This window comes from Corapipo altera, unplaced genomic scaffold (genome assembly GCF_003945725.1).
Source record: "Corapipo altera isolate COAL_440 unplaced genomic scaffold, ASM394572v1 0, whole genome shotgun sequence".
Taxonomy (NCBI): Eukaryota; Metazoa; Chordata; class Aves; order Passeriformes; family Pipridae; genus Corapipo; species Corapipo altera.
This window is the reverse complement of record NW_020884872.1, coordinates 7,209,378-7,224,932: the sequence shown is the minus strand read 5'-3', so window position 1 is coordinate 7,224,932 and position 15,555 is coordinate 7,209,378. Positions and strand designations below refer to the sequence as shown.

At 41.9% G+C, this 15,555-nt stretch overlaps 1 protein-coding gene across 2 annotated transcripts in view; it reads right to left on the bottom strand.

Moving 5' to 3' along the window:
- Positions 1 to 5,650: 5,650 nt before the first annotated feature.
- Positions 5,651 to 15,555, bottom strand: part of MED14 (mediator complex subunit 14) — a 34,072-nt gene continuing 24,167 nt past the window's right edge. The window contains exons 23-31 of one of the 2 annotated variants that reach the window (XM_027637095.1): positions 15,087 to 15,198; positions 14,345 to 14,476; positions 13,142 to 13,324; positions 12,238 to 12,476; positions 11,392 to 11,571; positions 11,097 to 11,204; positions 10,556 to 10,681; positions 9,756 to 9,945; positions 5,651 to 6,265 (exon numbers count right to left, since the gene is read on the bottom strand). In XM_027637095.1, coding sequence (XP_027492896.1) covers positions 6,192 to 6,265; positions 9,756 to 9,945; positions 10,556 to 10,681; positions 11,097 to 11,204; positions 11,392 to 11,571; positions 12,238 to 12,476; positions 13,142 to 13,324; positions 14,345 to 14,476; positions 15,087 to 15,198 — 1,344 coding nt within the window. In that variant the 3' untranslated portion in view covers positions 5,651 to 6,191. The remainder of the gene's footprint in view (positions 6,266 to 9,755; positions 9,946 to 10,555; positions 10,682 to 11,096; positions 11,205 to 11,391; positions 11,572 to 12,237; positions 12,477 to 13,141; positions 13,325 to 14,344; positions 14,477 to 15,086; positions 15,199 to 15,555) is intronic. The other variant, XM_027637101.1, reaches the window with a different exon arrangement.

Sequence of the window (15,555 nt, the reverse complement as noted above, 5' to 3'; positions counted from 1 at the left end):
GACTGGTTCAGCTACACTGATGTGAGAGGCAGCTGTCATGTCATAAAACATCAAAACCCCCCAAAGTGCCCCCAGACTAATTTCTGGGGCCTTCCACCAGAGGAATGCGAGTGATCCAAAGGTGCTGCAACAGATTCACAGTGTAAATCCCCCCCCCCCCTCGAGGGCACTGCTTAAGTGTTCCCACCTGAACATATATTAACCTGTCGGACTTTGTGTTTCATGGGCTTCTACCACCCCCAATGGATCAAGACTGCAATCATCACTTCAACCAACAGACATCGAAAGTGCAACAATCAGGTCTCATCAGGGGATCCATGGGTGGTGAGATCTTTCCACTCTTATCCTTTCTTTCTCTTGCTTGCTTGCTTGCTTTCCCCTTATACATTTTCTTAAGTGATATTTTTATGCTTTTATACTATATATATCACAATGCATAATAACCGAAAAGGCTACATACCTCCTTTCCATTGCAACCAAATTGTTCTAAAATAAACCCTATATATATATATATATATATATAAACACTGATCATTCAGTGTCGTTTCACTCTAATCCACCCCAGAAATGGCTACTGGAGCACTGCAATGGTGGGGAACACAAGAGAGGTTTTTTCTGTGGCAGCAGCTGCCAGAAGAGCTGCTTAGTGAACAGCTTCTCCTATAGTGTCCTGACAACTGAGAGCTGAACCGGAAAACTTGAACCCAAGAGTGCAGAGTAGGTGGAAAGGGTAGAGCTGGGTTCAAATACAGGTTAGGTCTCAGCTAGGAGCTGGCAGCTCTCCTCTGGGCACTGAGGTGACAGCTGAGCAGAGCTCATGACTGAGCTGGGCTCAACCAGCTGCTTCAGTGAGGGGGGAGGATGTCTCAGTAGCATTTGAAGTTACACTTCAGTTCTCACACAGTACTGTTATTAAAATAGCTATTTTAACATAACCAAACCCCTAGGAATCAGTCAGCTTTGCAGGCTGTCCAAAGAGGCATGTATCTATTTTACCTTTTCTTTTTTCCTTCAAGCTCATTGGTAACACACATATACAAACACCTCTTTTCTTTGCATTTTCCTAGTCCTTGTTTTGATGGGAGGATCGAGGATAAATGGAATTAAACAAGATGTAGTCTGTCCTGCTCGCTGATGTTTCACACAGATCAGCAAAGTGTTGGCTCTTATTTCATAGCACCAGTGTGTGATAATTGCAGACTTCAGAGCTGTGGAATAGCTTCTGTGGGGGTACATACACAGTGAACAATGGGGCTTCTCAGCTGTGCACGGAGATCACAACACATTCCTAGATTACAGCACATCAAAAAAAAGAGGTCCAATAATGAGTATAATGAGGAGAGGAGTGGCTGGAGGGCAGCCCTGCAGGATGGGATCTGGGGGTGCAGCAGTTTATGGTGAGTCATCAGTGTGTGCTCTGCCAGCCAGGAGAGCAAACCCCATCCCACTGTACTCTGTTGGGCCCCACCATCTAAGGACATTGAAGTCCTTGAATGTGTCCAGAGGAGGGCAACAAATCTGGTGAAAAGGCTCAAAGGAATGTCCTGTGAGGAGGGGCTGAGGACTCCGGACTTGTCTTCTCTGAACAGGAGGCTGACAGGCAACCTCATTGCTCTTTGCAGCTTCCTGAGGAGGGAACATGCAGAGGGAGGCGCAGATCACTTCTCCCTGGGATTCAGTGACAGGATGTATGGGAACAATGCAAAGCTGCATCATTAGGAGATGTTTAGACAACATTTGCAAGCATTTCTTTACTGAGAAAGTAAAAGAAGTCAAACATTGGAAGATACTTCCTGAAGAGGTGATCAATGCCCCAAGTGGGGCTTTTGGACTATGGCCTTAACATGATTTAACTGAGCTGGTCAGGTAGTTGAACTAGATGATCCTTGTAGGCATTCTCTTAACTGAAACAGTCTATCCTATCCTATCCTATGTAACCTCGAAGAGCAAAGCAGGAGCTTATGTACAGAGCAGCACCACAGACACCACCGGCAGCTCCCAGCTCTGTTCCAGGCTGGCTCTGTCCCTGCTTTACGAATCAACATTGCAGGACCACAGGACAGGAAAAGCACAGCAAGACCCAGGCTGGCCTGCAGCCCCTCAGCTGCCCCCTCACTCCTGCTGCAACATCAGCTTCAAAGGATGGGAATGCTTTTCTCTGTCTCTTTTAAATGGAGCTTTGTCAGCTGCTTTCAACATTACTTGTCAAGGAGGAAGCACATCCCCAGGCGTGGCAAAGGAGAGGGAAGGAACCCCTTCTGGCCTGAACCCACTCTGCCCTGGAAGCTGCCTGCCCTAACACAGGGAATGGATGCCAGCAAAACCCTTCCCCACCCCAGAGCAGCCTATTCACACACCCCTTTTTTGTAGTTTCTGACAAGCTCCCCCTTTAGACTCTGCTCTCCAAAAGAGTCCCACGTGCAGCTGAAATTCCCACAGCTCCGGTAGTTTCAGTCTTGATAATGGCCTTCCAAAGCCATGTGTGGTGTGTGGGGGAATCATAGGAGGATTAAACCCAGTCCATGACAAGCCTAAATACGACTCTTTTCCCAGTTTTCCTGGCTGTGTGCAGCAGGTCTCCAGCAAAGTGAGCAGAGGATGGTCCTGCTCCAGAGGCTCTGCTTCCACCGCCTCCAGGGTGGAAGGCTCTCCTTCCACCGCCCTCTGAACTCCATTTCTAGGGGCAGGAATTCAAGCTGTCCAGGCTTAAGCTGCTGGGGCTTTCCCATTCCTGCCTCCAGCCAACGGGAGTACAACCGTTCCCCCCTCAGCCTCTCTTATCTTCCAGAGCAGCAGCCCGACATTTCCTGTCAAACCTATTCAGCGGGGTCATTTCCCAAAGAAGTTAAGTACTGCTCTGGGAGAAGGACGTGAGGGGCTGGGAGTACACGGGCAGAGTGTCACGCAGTGAAGGGGCAGCACAGTACCTGCTTCCCGGGCGTGTGATGCTCCTGGAGCCAAAGTTATGGCTTAAAAACATTCCCCAAAAATAATGATCTACCCGCTGAACGTCAAAGCACCAGCAGCTGTTGGAGTGTCTGCAGAAAAGCGATGCATATTTGAAGTCAAAAAGTATTTAATCTAAATGTGAACAACTCAATTATATTGGTATTATGGGGTCACACAGTCACAGCTGTGTAATTACAGCCTAGATGCTACCTACAGTTCATATAATTCAATTACAAGTTAACTTGTTGAAATACATTCTTACCTTAAAAACATTTGAAATTGTGCAGTAGGTGAAAACTTGGGCTGGGAGAACAACTATAACCACTTGAGGTAAAATAACCAGTGTAGCACAACTTGTGAAGTGACACCTTTTAACAGATTAATCATACATCTGAATAACATGACCCAAATATTCTCCTAGTAGTCTGTTTTTCATACAGAAGATTTTGCTTTCAAATGCCTGCTAACCACTTTCAATTGACAGATGAAACCGAGCACATGCTTAGAGACAAACTAGCTCGTAAAGGAAAACAGCTTCTGGTTTTATGGAGCCTTGTTTTGTCTCAGCAGTTTATTATCAGAACTTGTTTCCTGCAGCCTTTGCAAACTCAGTTAAATATTTGCAGTCTCAAAGGACACTCAAACGTGTAAGGATAACAAGTAATTTAAATCTAGTTTCAAACCAACCCCTCCCCGCCCCTAAACCTTACCTGGATTCAGCTCCTTGTCTGAGTGTTTGCAGGGCTCAAAAAGGCTTCTCCACTCTTTTCCATATTGAGGAAACCTTTAACAGGATCAGTATTTGTTACCTGGAAAGCCACAAAGCCTGTGGTTGCCATCTGGGATGGCTTTTTGGATACCTAAAACGTATTCCCATCTAATCTCTGCTAACATTGCTATGCCAAAGCTGTGGATCAGCTCAGAACTGCTGTTTTTCCTCTGTATAATTCAATTCCCTCATCCTTGTCCCACAGGTGGGTTGATGAGAAACCCAGAAACCTCCTCTAGAAGTATGTGGAGTCACTGCAGCACTTTTAGTTAAACAGAAGGACAAACAAATCTCCTGTAAGGATGAAAATCTACAAATGGTACCAATGCAGCAGATGGATACATCAGCAGGTGGATACACCAGCAAAATGGACTCAACATATGGAAAATTAAAATTAAAACTGCACTTGTAAATACACAGTCATTGCCTTGAAAGGAACATGTGTCTCTGGTCAGTGGGAAATGCTTTTACCAGTAGCGTTTTCCCTAAGATTTTAATTATTTAGGAGAAAGGTTTAAAATGTGATGTGTATCAGGAGTGGTGTGGGTTACATAAAATAAAATTCAATCTGCCCATCACCTCGGGTTTGGAGTGTCAGTCCACAACCCTCTGTCAGTACAAACATGTTTTGTATTCTCTGCCCTGTGGGGAGGCCTCTCCCCTCCCTTTTACTTTCAAGTGCCGAAGCTCTCAGCAGCCACGGGGGAGCCTTTGTCCAGCATCACACTCCCCCCTGCCCCTCAGCACAAAGGGCAGCAGGTACTTTTCTCTGTATCAAAAAATCTGCTTTTAGGCATGGGAATGCTCACACCTTGAATCCAGAGCAGTAGCCAGCATAACAGCCAGTCTTTTTCAGACAATACTTGTATCACCTGTTAATTTTAAAACATTGGTTTAGTTGTGAAAAGACAAATACAGACTCTTTCCAACTGAGTAGCAACCAGGAACATTTAAAAGCTGCAGGTTTTCACTCCAGGTGATGAGTTCTATATTTCGGAAGTAGAAACTGCATAACCATCTGTTACATACACACAGGTGAGAGAAGCAGTATTACAGAAGCCACACCCAAAAACACAGGTTCATGGCTGAAATCTAAACTGGGCACCAACCAAAAGATGGTTTCTAATGGTAAGGGCTTTGAAAGAGACTCAATCATTCAGGGAAAAACAGTGTGACAGGGGAGCCCTAAAGACAGCAAGGCAGGCTGGAATACATCCATCAGAAGATATTTAAAATTAGTTTAAAGTACCTTTCAGCTGAGTAGGGAGCTGAGAGAGCTCTGCAGACGCAGTGAGGTAGCAGAGCAGAAAGCCACTCTTTTGCAGGAAGTCAGGAAACCAACTTGAACTCGATAAAAATTTGAGAATACTGATCCAGGAGGACAAATTGTTAAATGACAGAGTAATTCCTAAAGATGGACATTTTATTCAGTTAGAAGACCCTTCAGTAATCACTGACAAAGTGATTTACATACATCCAATTAAAAAAGTTAAATGTGAGGTTGTTTCTTTTTTGGATCTCTCCAATTTTGTGGTATGCAGTTCCAGCTCCTACCTTACCCGCTTCTACAAATAAGAATCTGTTATTACAGATTCCATGACAGATGAAAAAGGGTTATTTCTTCCACTAAACTTTGCTTTTGGGACAGAATAGGTGTAGTTCCTTGTGACTGGAAAGAAAAGAAGCACTGAAGTAATTAGTAATTATTTGTACAACCAGGAAAATTAACAAACTCTGTTCTACTCTGACTTAGAACAAATCAAACCCACAGAATAAATAAATAAAGGTTTGTTTGGGTTTTTAAGTTAGCATCATGTGTGTGTGGTGTGTATGGAACCAAGATCACACACAGAGACAGTCAAGTAAGTGTGAACACACGAGATCTGGCCAGTGGCTACAGTAGAGAGGAATAAATTTGAAGATTATACAACATCCAGTTTAAGATTTTTTAATCCAGTTTATTAAATATTGCTTTTTGGGGACATGTTTACAACAAGCCCAAATAAATTGTTTAAGGATTCAAAGCAGTCATATTAAAATACAGCTTCAATATAAAGTTTGTCACAGTTTTACAGTATTCAAAAATGACAGACCTGCCTTAAAAAAAGACTATTACACCAAAACATAAGAAAAACAGAAAAACAAACAAGTTTGGCATTTTCATAATCTTTATAGTATAAAACAGAATATTAAATCTATTACCAGCAAGCTGATACTTCAATCTATTACCTAGTCTGAAGTGTCTCCCATTAAAACACACTATACAACAGCACTATACAAAAGTCGTGGTGATACTCATGTGATGAAAGTGCATCCCTGAAAGTTTGCCAGTTTATATTTAGCTCTTAGAAAAAAAGGTAAAATTAAAACGTCCTCTTTTAACCGAAGGCTTTATTTTTATTTTTTTTTATATATATATATATTTTTTTTTTTTTGCTGTTTTGTCTCACTTTCAGCCTTCTTTTAAAAGTGTCTAGGGACGCCCCCCAGGGGGCAGCGTAAGATTAACCATCAAATCACGAACGGCTGCAAATATTGTGCATTCACCTGGAACAGGGAAAAGAGACAGGTTAGCACCGCGCCCCGGAAAGCCCTTCCTTGCTCTGGAACAGGGAAAAGAGACAGGTTAGTCCCGCACCCAGACAGCCCTTCCTCACCCTGACACCCCCCGGGACCCTGCGGGGCAGGGGCTGAGGCTGCGCCACACACGGCAGATCCCAGCGACCTCCAAGGACTTTGGGATTTGTAACAGTTATCAGCTGAAGTAGCTCCGGCTCTCCCAGCAGGACTGCTCTGGTTGGTCATGAAATTGCAAGAAACTCTTTAACTTTTATTTGCTTTTGAATGTCAGATTGAATCTATGCTAGAATTTATCGCAGTCCGAATTTTTCTGTATGTTATTAATAAAAAGCACCACATCTTGTAAAGAAAATAACCCAACTTTTTCAAGTTTTATTTCTATTGATTATGAGCAGACACTAAACATTTCAAAAGACTCAAGTCTGAAACAGCTGGAAGATGTTTTCTGTCCTAAGCCTAGTCTTGGAAACATTTCTAATTCCAAGACTGAGCAAAAGTCAGAAATCTGTTTCTTTCAACCACATTGCTCTGGTTCTACCCTTGACATCTAAACTTGCAAGATAAAATACAGAGCAAGTGGACTGTTGTTTCCAACAGCTGAGATCTAATACAGAGAGGAAAAACCAGCCACAGCTACCTTGAGTTTTGAATACCAGCACTTGTTGACAAAAACACACACATTCTGAATAGCTTATAGAAATTAAAACTGACAGAAGCAAAATGGTTTAATTAGAACAACAAAAGGTGAAGTATCAGGCAGCTGTGATTTTCATCTACCATTTCCTGGTAAGAGAATACAACTAATAGCTACTATCATACCCTGGTCACTGTGGGCTGAATTTTTCCTGCATATTTCAAGACACATCAATTAGAAGACACTGAATTTTGCTGCTGAAGGAGCAACAGTGTGAGCAAGAGACAAGAGCAGAGCCTGTTGGGATGCATTAATCTTAACTGCCAAACTAGGGATTCCCAAGATTATTCTGGGCAAGTCATTATCATATCAAAGCTACAAATCTGGGCTAAGTAGCATCCACTGCATCAATGAAAATCAGACACTTAAAAATGTTAGTCGTGAAGTGTGTTAAGGAACATGAGTCCCTTGAGCTCCTCTCTAAGGGTGACCTCCAGCATCCTTAGGGACTTTCATTTCCTTACCAGACTGATGTCCACTACATACTTTGCAGACTGTAGACTTACAGTTCAAGTTTAAACCTATTATTCCAGGACATTGATTTCACCTCAGTTCATACAATTATTTTCCCAAAGTAAAGTACTTTTTCCCATGGAGGCATAGGTAAAGTGATCTCAGAAAGACAGCGTATTACTCACAAATAGTCAACATTTTACTGTTAAACACAGCAGAATGTGTTTGCCCACAGATCTGAAAAGAAAACTCTTCCAGGAGAACTTACTTTTCAGGCACTACCATTTTATTAAGAGGAAAATTAAGCTGAATACAAAAGACTTTCTCAGAAAGAGAGAAAGGTAAAAAAGATACAGCCAGAATGAGGCAACACTGATTCCGGGTTACAACAAAAGTGCCAGTAATGTTGTACGTGCATGATGGGAGGCCCTGCTCCTTCCTGACTCCAACAGTGAAAAATTCCCTTAACCAAGCAGGTTGCAACTAGTGCAGCAGAAGAGCTAACAGGGAGGAGAATCCCGGGTACAGCACAATAGGATCAGAAAAGGAAGGATATGCATCTGGGATCTCCTGTGTACTGCTGTTGTAAAGAAGTCTCCCAGCTATCTACTTTCATCTGTTGGCTCCCCTATCAGTGGCCAAGAAAAGAAGGTATCTTGCTCTCCTTTATCAGATATAATAATGTACATTTTGACAATAAATCCACAGGAAATTGCATTTCAAGTGTCCTCATGGAAGTTTCTACTTTGGCTGGTGGTGGAAATCAATCAATCCATACAGACTCATTGTTTCTTTTAGAAGTCAGAGGAAGGACTACCAGAAATGTCCTCTGCTGAACCAGCTACGTTCTTCTTTTCCTGGATAAGGTCCTGCTTGGGGCCACAAGCTCTTTTCCTATGCATTTTTCCCCTGTCTATACTCTGCTCCCTGTACTGCATTCCCAAACTGCTTCAAAACTTGCATGACAAACAAAAAATGTCCATTCTTATCTACCTAATGATCATCAGAAAGCATCTCACCTGGGATCTCAAGAGCAGCTTTGAATGTCACTCGCTATGCTGCGGTATTTTGTGGAGGGTTTACTTTAGAACACAACTTAGTACAACAACAAACAGCAAAGCAAGTATCTACCTTTCACCATGCCAGGGAACTTGGTGGGGAAGCACCTTCCAAAAGCAACACCTGAAGTTTAGTTAATCTATTTTGAAATAAAAGTGCTACACAAACAACAGCTCTGTACCACATACAGAACTCCTACAGGGAACCCCACACGCCCTCAAGGCTATTTTCTCTCCTATTTACTTACACTATTACTACATGGTTAACAGAAAAAGCATGTTAATTTAAATCCCATCACAACTTCCAGAAATGTATGCATACCCACACCAATTTAAGATAGACATTGCTCATGTTCTAGCAATCAAAATAATCCATCGAGCAGAGTTAAAATTACCACATAACAACAAGATGAATAATTATACAGAATAGAAGTAAGAGTCAACCTCTGGATTCACAACTTCAATCTATTCACTGGGTTATTGGAAAAATTTTGTTCTTCAGCAGAATTGAAAGTTATTGTTCTTATGAGCCATCTGTGTATTAGGACCCCGAACTACTGCTTACAGACAACATGCTGCCCAAAGAACCTGCTACTGTTGTTCAGTGTTTCAGATACTAAAAAAAAAAAGTAAAAAGCATGACAAACAAGAGAGAAAGCAAAGCACAACGTTGCTCACAGTGCACTACCTACAGGCCAATGAACATTCAGAACAGCCTAGCTCAAACACTTCACAGCATGTCTGGTGGACAGAACTGTATGCGCCTCTGTTGGTGGACACACTGACAAAGGAGTATACAGTCACTCCAATTACTTTTTAATCATTCACAGCACGTGGACAAGTTCTGATAACTATTTCAACATCCCTCTATATTCTACTGTTAAGATGAATAACTTCATAATTAACCATGAAAACTGACACTTGACCATAGCATATTTCTTGTGACTCGCTCTGGGCCCTGTTAAAAAGTGTGACTCCTACTGAGACACAAGAGTTGGCCCAACAAGAGGTGCATTCTATCAACTGGGCAGAACAGCAAAACCCAGCCTGAATCATCAGTGCAACCTTCTGCTGCGTTGCCAGTACTTGCTATTAAGTTATGTACTGCCTGTCACATCAGGAGTTTGTAATTACTAAAGAAGTAAGATAGAAACCAAGAAGAATTCAGACTTAAGAGAGGTTTAGTTTTACACTGGAGATTTGTCACAGATGTCTGGGTGAAGAGAATATATCTACTGGACATGTACAGTACCTGGTCGTGGTGAATTCAGTTCAGCAAATCTCTTTAGAATATTGCTAACCATCATTGGAGCAGCAACAGAAGAGTTCTGCTGCCTGGGAATGTCAGCCTGTTGCGTTGTACCCGATGCCATATCATAAATAATTGGGACAATAATACTAACAGCTTCCTGTGGGACTGTTGTTTTCTGTGTTAGCTGGAGCTGTGGGGAAAAAAACCAAAAAGTGTGTTAAATTGAATGACCATGTAGTTCAGTGCAACTTCTGATATAATTAAACACTCCAGGCCTACAGACAGCATGTATTTCCAACCCCTCATTTTTCAGACATCAATTCTGTAACAGAGAAATTATCAATCAGGTGGAGACTAGTTTTCTTCTCAAAAGCACCCTGCAGTGAGCATTGCCTCAGAGAAAACACTAATATGGATTTGTTCTAAACATCTAATTCCTGCTCCCAGGACCACTAATGTGCACATCAGCTAATCTAGGTGGTTAGTGCCTCAAAGAAGAACAAAACACACAGAAGTTGAACGCTTGGAAGATGCAGCCCAGAGGGAGCTGAACTTTATATACTGTCAACATCTCCCCAAGAACACAAAACATGAGGAGCTGCTGTGCTTTTATAAAAGAGAGAATAGGAATATGAACCGAACTCGTTACAAGAGATGCACGTAAATCCCGGCTTCCAAACAGCACAACACTTTCAGCTATTACAGCTGTCAGATGCAGTAGGTGTGTGTTTTGCTACCAACCCCTGATGATCTCAGAGACACACAGCCCACAGAATTTTAAACCAGGTATCTCTACTTACGAAAAACAACATTTTGGATTTCAGCACAACGGCAGGTGTTCCTGGAGGCGCAATTGGCGGAGCGCTGGGAGGGATTGTTAAACAGAACTGCACATTCCATTTCAGCTGACTTGCCTGATCAGGGAACTGTTCAGAAGGAGCAGCACAGGGAAAGAAACGCAAAGGTCTCGTGTCAGTGACATACATGGCTATGAACCAGGGAAACATTACAAAGCAGAATGTGCCTCTTCAGCTGAACTTGCATGCGTTGCTGGGTTTAGCAAAGTCAGAATAACTCTGAAAGAACTGAGCATGGGGCAAACAAGAATCCAGTCAGCCTATGCGTATGTCTGCTGTGCAGTAACATGGCTGTAGATTCCCAAATCATCAGTTTAAAGGAGAAACTTTGGGAATTTCCAGGAGAGCTAGTAGCAAAATGAAAACTTATTAAATAACATTAAGTAGCATATATATAAATTTAGAGTAATTCATGTGTTTGTAGATAAAGATACAATATTTTTTAAAAAATATAACCAAAGTACGGTGAACTACGTTAACTTACCAGCTCCAGTTTCATGATGTGTACACAGTCCCTCAGGATATGAGTGGGAGCCCCTAGTAATTTTGTGAAGGCTATCAGGGTGTTTGCTTTAAAAGGTGGTCCTGCAACCTAAAGAAAGACCCAGTTTAGTAGTGCCTATTTAGATAATAGCTATACCATTTAATATGTAACCAACATGCACATGTTATATTTTGCAGCCTTTACACATGCCAGTGATCAGCAGTACCACCCCAAACACCACCAGAGATTAAAAGTAATGCACAAAAATTGAAACTTTCACAGTTTGAGTACATACCCTTGTTTCAAAGAACTTCTCCAACACTTGCAACTCCTCTGATTTCCACTGTCCTGTATTTTCAGGTGTTACTTTCAGCTGCAAGGTCTGGTTGGTTTTAGGATTGAGAGCAACCCTGCACTTCAGTGCCTCCGTCTTAAACATAATTACACCTGGTTCATTGGAGTTTATTAACTGTAGCTGCATAAAAAGAAGAACCACAGTCAATTAGTCACTCATTAAATAGTGTGAACTCACACACACACATACACACACTCTCTCACACCCTTCCAACAGTGCAGTGTTCAGTCTCTCTTTCCAGAAAGAAACACATGATATTTGAATAGAGGTAAAATTGCCTTGAGAAGCAAGATTTGGCTTCTTTCTCTGTCACTGAGTCCATGCCAAAGAAGTGAAGAGGCACACATTGTCTGTCCCAAATCCTAAAGGAACATTCCTGACCGAGTAGTTCAGTTAGTGTCAACTGGTAACTAATTTCTTGGGCAGTCCTGCCAAGCAGTGGCTTCCACAGTAACCCTGTGGCTGTTCTAGTTAACTCCCAATGGGCACGCTAAACTCACAGAAGCCATGGTATCTGAAAATCTGGTCACAGTCTTGCCAGTTACCCAACTTCACCTCACCAAGCAGGTTTTCCACTTCCAATTTGTGTGGAAAAGAAGCAGAACTAAATTATTTTTCTAAATTTAGCCGCTTTAGATGGCAAAATTCAGAAGTACAGCAAAAAGTCTAACAGCAAATAGTTATTATATTTGACGCATTTCAGTTTGTGCCTGATTTGAAAGACATGGGAGTACAGAAGCATGAAAAAGAAGAGTTGTTAAATAAGTTATTAAACTCAAACCACACCGTTTCCTGTTGTATGATCCTCTGAAGATGCCTCCTCATAATAACCGATCCAAGGAATCGCTCAAGAGGGGAGCACAGGTAGCTGCCAGCTAGTCCTGGCACAAGCCCAGGGGTAGGAGAGGGCAACAGCAGGATATTCAAGGCACTGTGGGTGAGGATTGTAGGAATGGATGCAGCCCAGGAGCGCTGAGGTAGTTTCCGAGGCGGAGGCATGCTAGTAGGCATGGCTTGGGAACCTGCTGGGGCACAAAAAGGACTTGCAGTAAGGAAGGATTTAAGCTGAAACACAAGGAATGTGTTCACGTAAACTGGTGTCACTACACATCAATGAGTTCTCTGGGCCAAAGCTTAATCATTTAAGAATTTGGCTGCCTAGTGATAGGCATCAGATAGACAAAGAGTTAGTTTTGACCCTCCACCCATGCAAAGAATCTCAGTAACACTAAAACCCTACTCCCCTTTCCTCTCTCTGCAGCATGCCAGCAGACAGCAGGTTGGCACAACAAACTCAATGAGACGTAAAGACGGCTAAATCAGTCGTGCAAGAGCAGCATTACAAATCTATGATGTGAAAAGTTAGTATTTGGGTTGGCAAATGTGCCTTATCATTGCTTTCACTCTGAAGACTTTTTTCTCATTCACGGAGCTCAGTAGTTTCAGACTGACTTCTGCACTGCAACAAGAGGTATCAATCCTGCTGATGTTTGTGCTGTATGATTTAGCTCATTGTCAAATTTGTTACAGAAGATTTGGACTAGGATAGAATAAAGACTTAATCTCCTTAGATATTTTACTGCACAAGGGCACTAAGGACTGTTATGCTGACACACAACTACCAAAAGAACAGAACTAGGAACGTTAAACATGAGTGTTTCACAGTTATAGCACTGATAAAGAAGCCTACTTGTTCCAGCTCGTGGGGAATGAGAGGCATCAGGGACAGGTGAATGAAGGGAAGGGTTGGCTGGTGACATTCCAGGCATCCGTGCTGCTGGTGATGGACCAGAGACCTGGGGAGATCCTGGCCAATTCCCTGCACGCTGACTGGGTGACATCATGGTGTATGGTGAGCTTGGGTCTATGGTACCTACAGATGTTACAAGACCATTGTTATTTCTTCAAAAAGTAAAAGGTTTTCTAATAGAGAAATTTAAAAAAGCTCTTACCAAAATCTGTAAAGTATGAAAGTGCCTGCAAGCTTTTAGACTGCATTTTACAACCACATAAAAAAACATTAGTGAGGGTTTTCAGGTTGTATTTTTAAAAAAGTAAAATACAATTGAATGTAAAGGAAAATTGTCATGTTCAACACATAACAGGTTCTAAACTAAAAGGAGCTCTTGCCTACAGACTTGGAATTCTACTGCTCCTTAGCAAATGGAAGCCTCAGCTAGACTGTTCCTCATCTATTCAGTATCTGGCAATTATCTCTGCAAAAATATCTTTGGTTTTGTACTCTGCTATAGAGACTGATCAGAACAAGCTCCTTAAACAGTCTGTTGTAAATCTATCTCACTTTGTTCACCTTAACAGTTAAAGTGGTGTGCCAAAATTACGAACTGTTCATTTACTGTGATCTATAGAACAGTTTCCAATGCACTGTGATTACACAAACAATTGTTTTGGCAGCTTTCCAAAAAACCAACTTAATTAACAAAGGAAACAACCGAAAGGCATGTTGCTCACATATATGTATGTCAAACCAGCCAGACTTTGACAACATTTTCAAATTGCAAATATTTGAATTTCTAACCTGTTCCACTTATTTTTCCAGGAAACGTAAGCAGTGAAGATCCATTAACTAATCTAACAACAGACAATGCTCATTAAAAGCTGCAGCCACTGTTCTGCTACAAGACCACATGGAATTTCCCCACATTAGTAAGCAGAAAGGAGTGACTGATAGTCCATTTTTAAACGTTAGGAACACTTCAACATGCCATGCAGCTTCTTTCGACTACTGTTAAGAGTTACACCCTCACACATGAAACCTTGAGCCAATTACAAAATATGAATTTCTCTAAATTAACTTAGGTCTGCCCAAGATTTCAGGAAGCCAATCTGCCCTCCCTCTAATTATATATACACCTGTTAGTAAAGAACTCACCATGTGGGCTGGCAAAGTTAGCTGTTTGTCCCATTGTGATTCCAAGAGAGGAAGGTGAAGGAGTTGGACCAAAGGATGCTGGTGATGGTGCTCTTAAAGCCCCGCTGGGTGAGCTTGCAGCATGCAAATTTCCTGATCAAAGACATCATGTCACTTGACATACACATTTCCCATCTTTCTGTTCTAATTTTTTCTATCAACTGCTCCCTCCTTTTTAGGGATAGCAAACAAGATTCAAGAGAATTTGTTTTTGCAAAGGCTTTATTTTGTACATCCATGAGTGTTATATTTTTCAGATTGATTTACCACACAAAGGAAACCTCCCAAAATACTTGGCTTGAAGAATGGCATTTCCCCCCTTCCCAGTCCTTCTCTGAATTTAAATATTTTTCAGCTGTTGTGCTACAACAGCTGGGAGCAGAAAGCAGAGCTTTGGTGATAAAAAGCTCTTCTGAAGAAGCAGGTATTGAAAATTAACAGTTTTTCGCCTTAGCAAGTTATAAACTGTAAGAACAAAACAGTCCCAAGTATTACACAGCTAAAGATGACAGTTTCACTTCATGTTTCTTTTTTTAGCTTCAAAATGTACTTTCCAAAACATGCATGGGGGGACTTTGCTCTTTTTTGACACAGTGTAAAGTGCATTCTCTTGTCTAACTTGGGGCTAAACACAGCTCAAATAATAGAAAAAACAGGCATGCACAAAGAGCAGCAGGTGCACACAGACTCCCAGCCATCCTACCTGGTGACTGTGTGTGCATCATGGATGGGGACGGCGTCACTGTGTTGTGGTAGGAGGTGGGTGGTGAAGTGAGAGGATATGCTCCCGATGCTCCTGCCTGTTTGGCAAATGGCTGAAATTGTCAACACAGGACAACAAAAATTTTGATCATTTTGTACTAAAACTGAAGTTAAGCACGTGCAGAAGACTAATGAGAGTTGGGTCTTATAGGTCCACCAAGATAAGTTGTTTGATTTTCTGTATCACATTGTTCAGTGCTTGCTATTATTTTCAGTTTCTTCTCAAGACATAACACCTCTGTACCTCGTTCCTTTTATCTGCCACCCCATAAGAGCAAAGCCTTGTGACTCCCCCTCCCATCTTTTATCTGAGACAGTTGTTTTCTCTCCCTCAGTCCTTCCCTTCTAGGCAGCAAGTCTCATGTGACCTTCCAAAGCTGCTGTTCATATGCTATGGGCTGTTTACACTG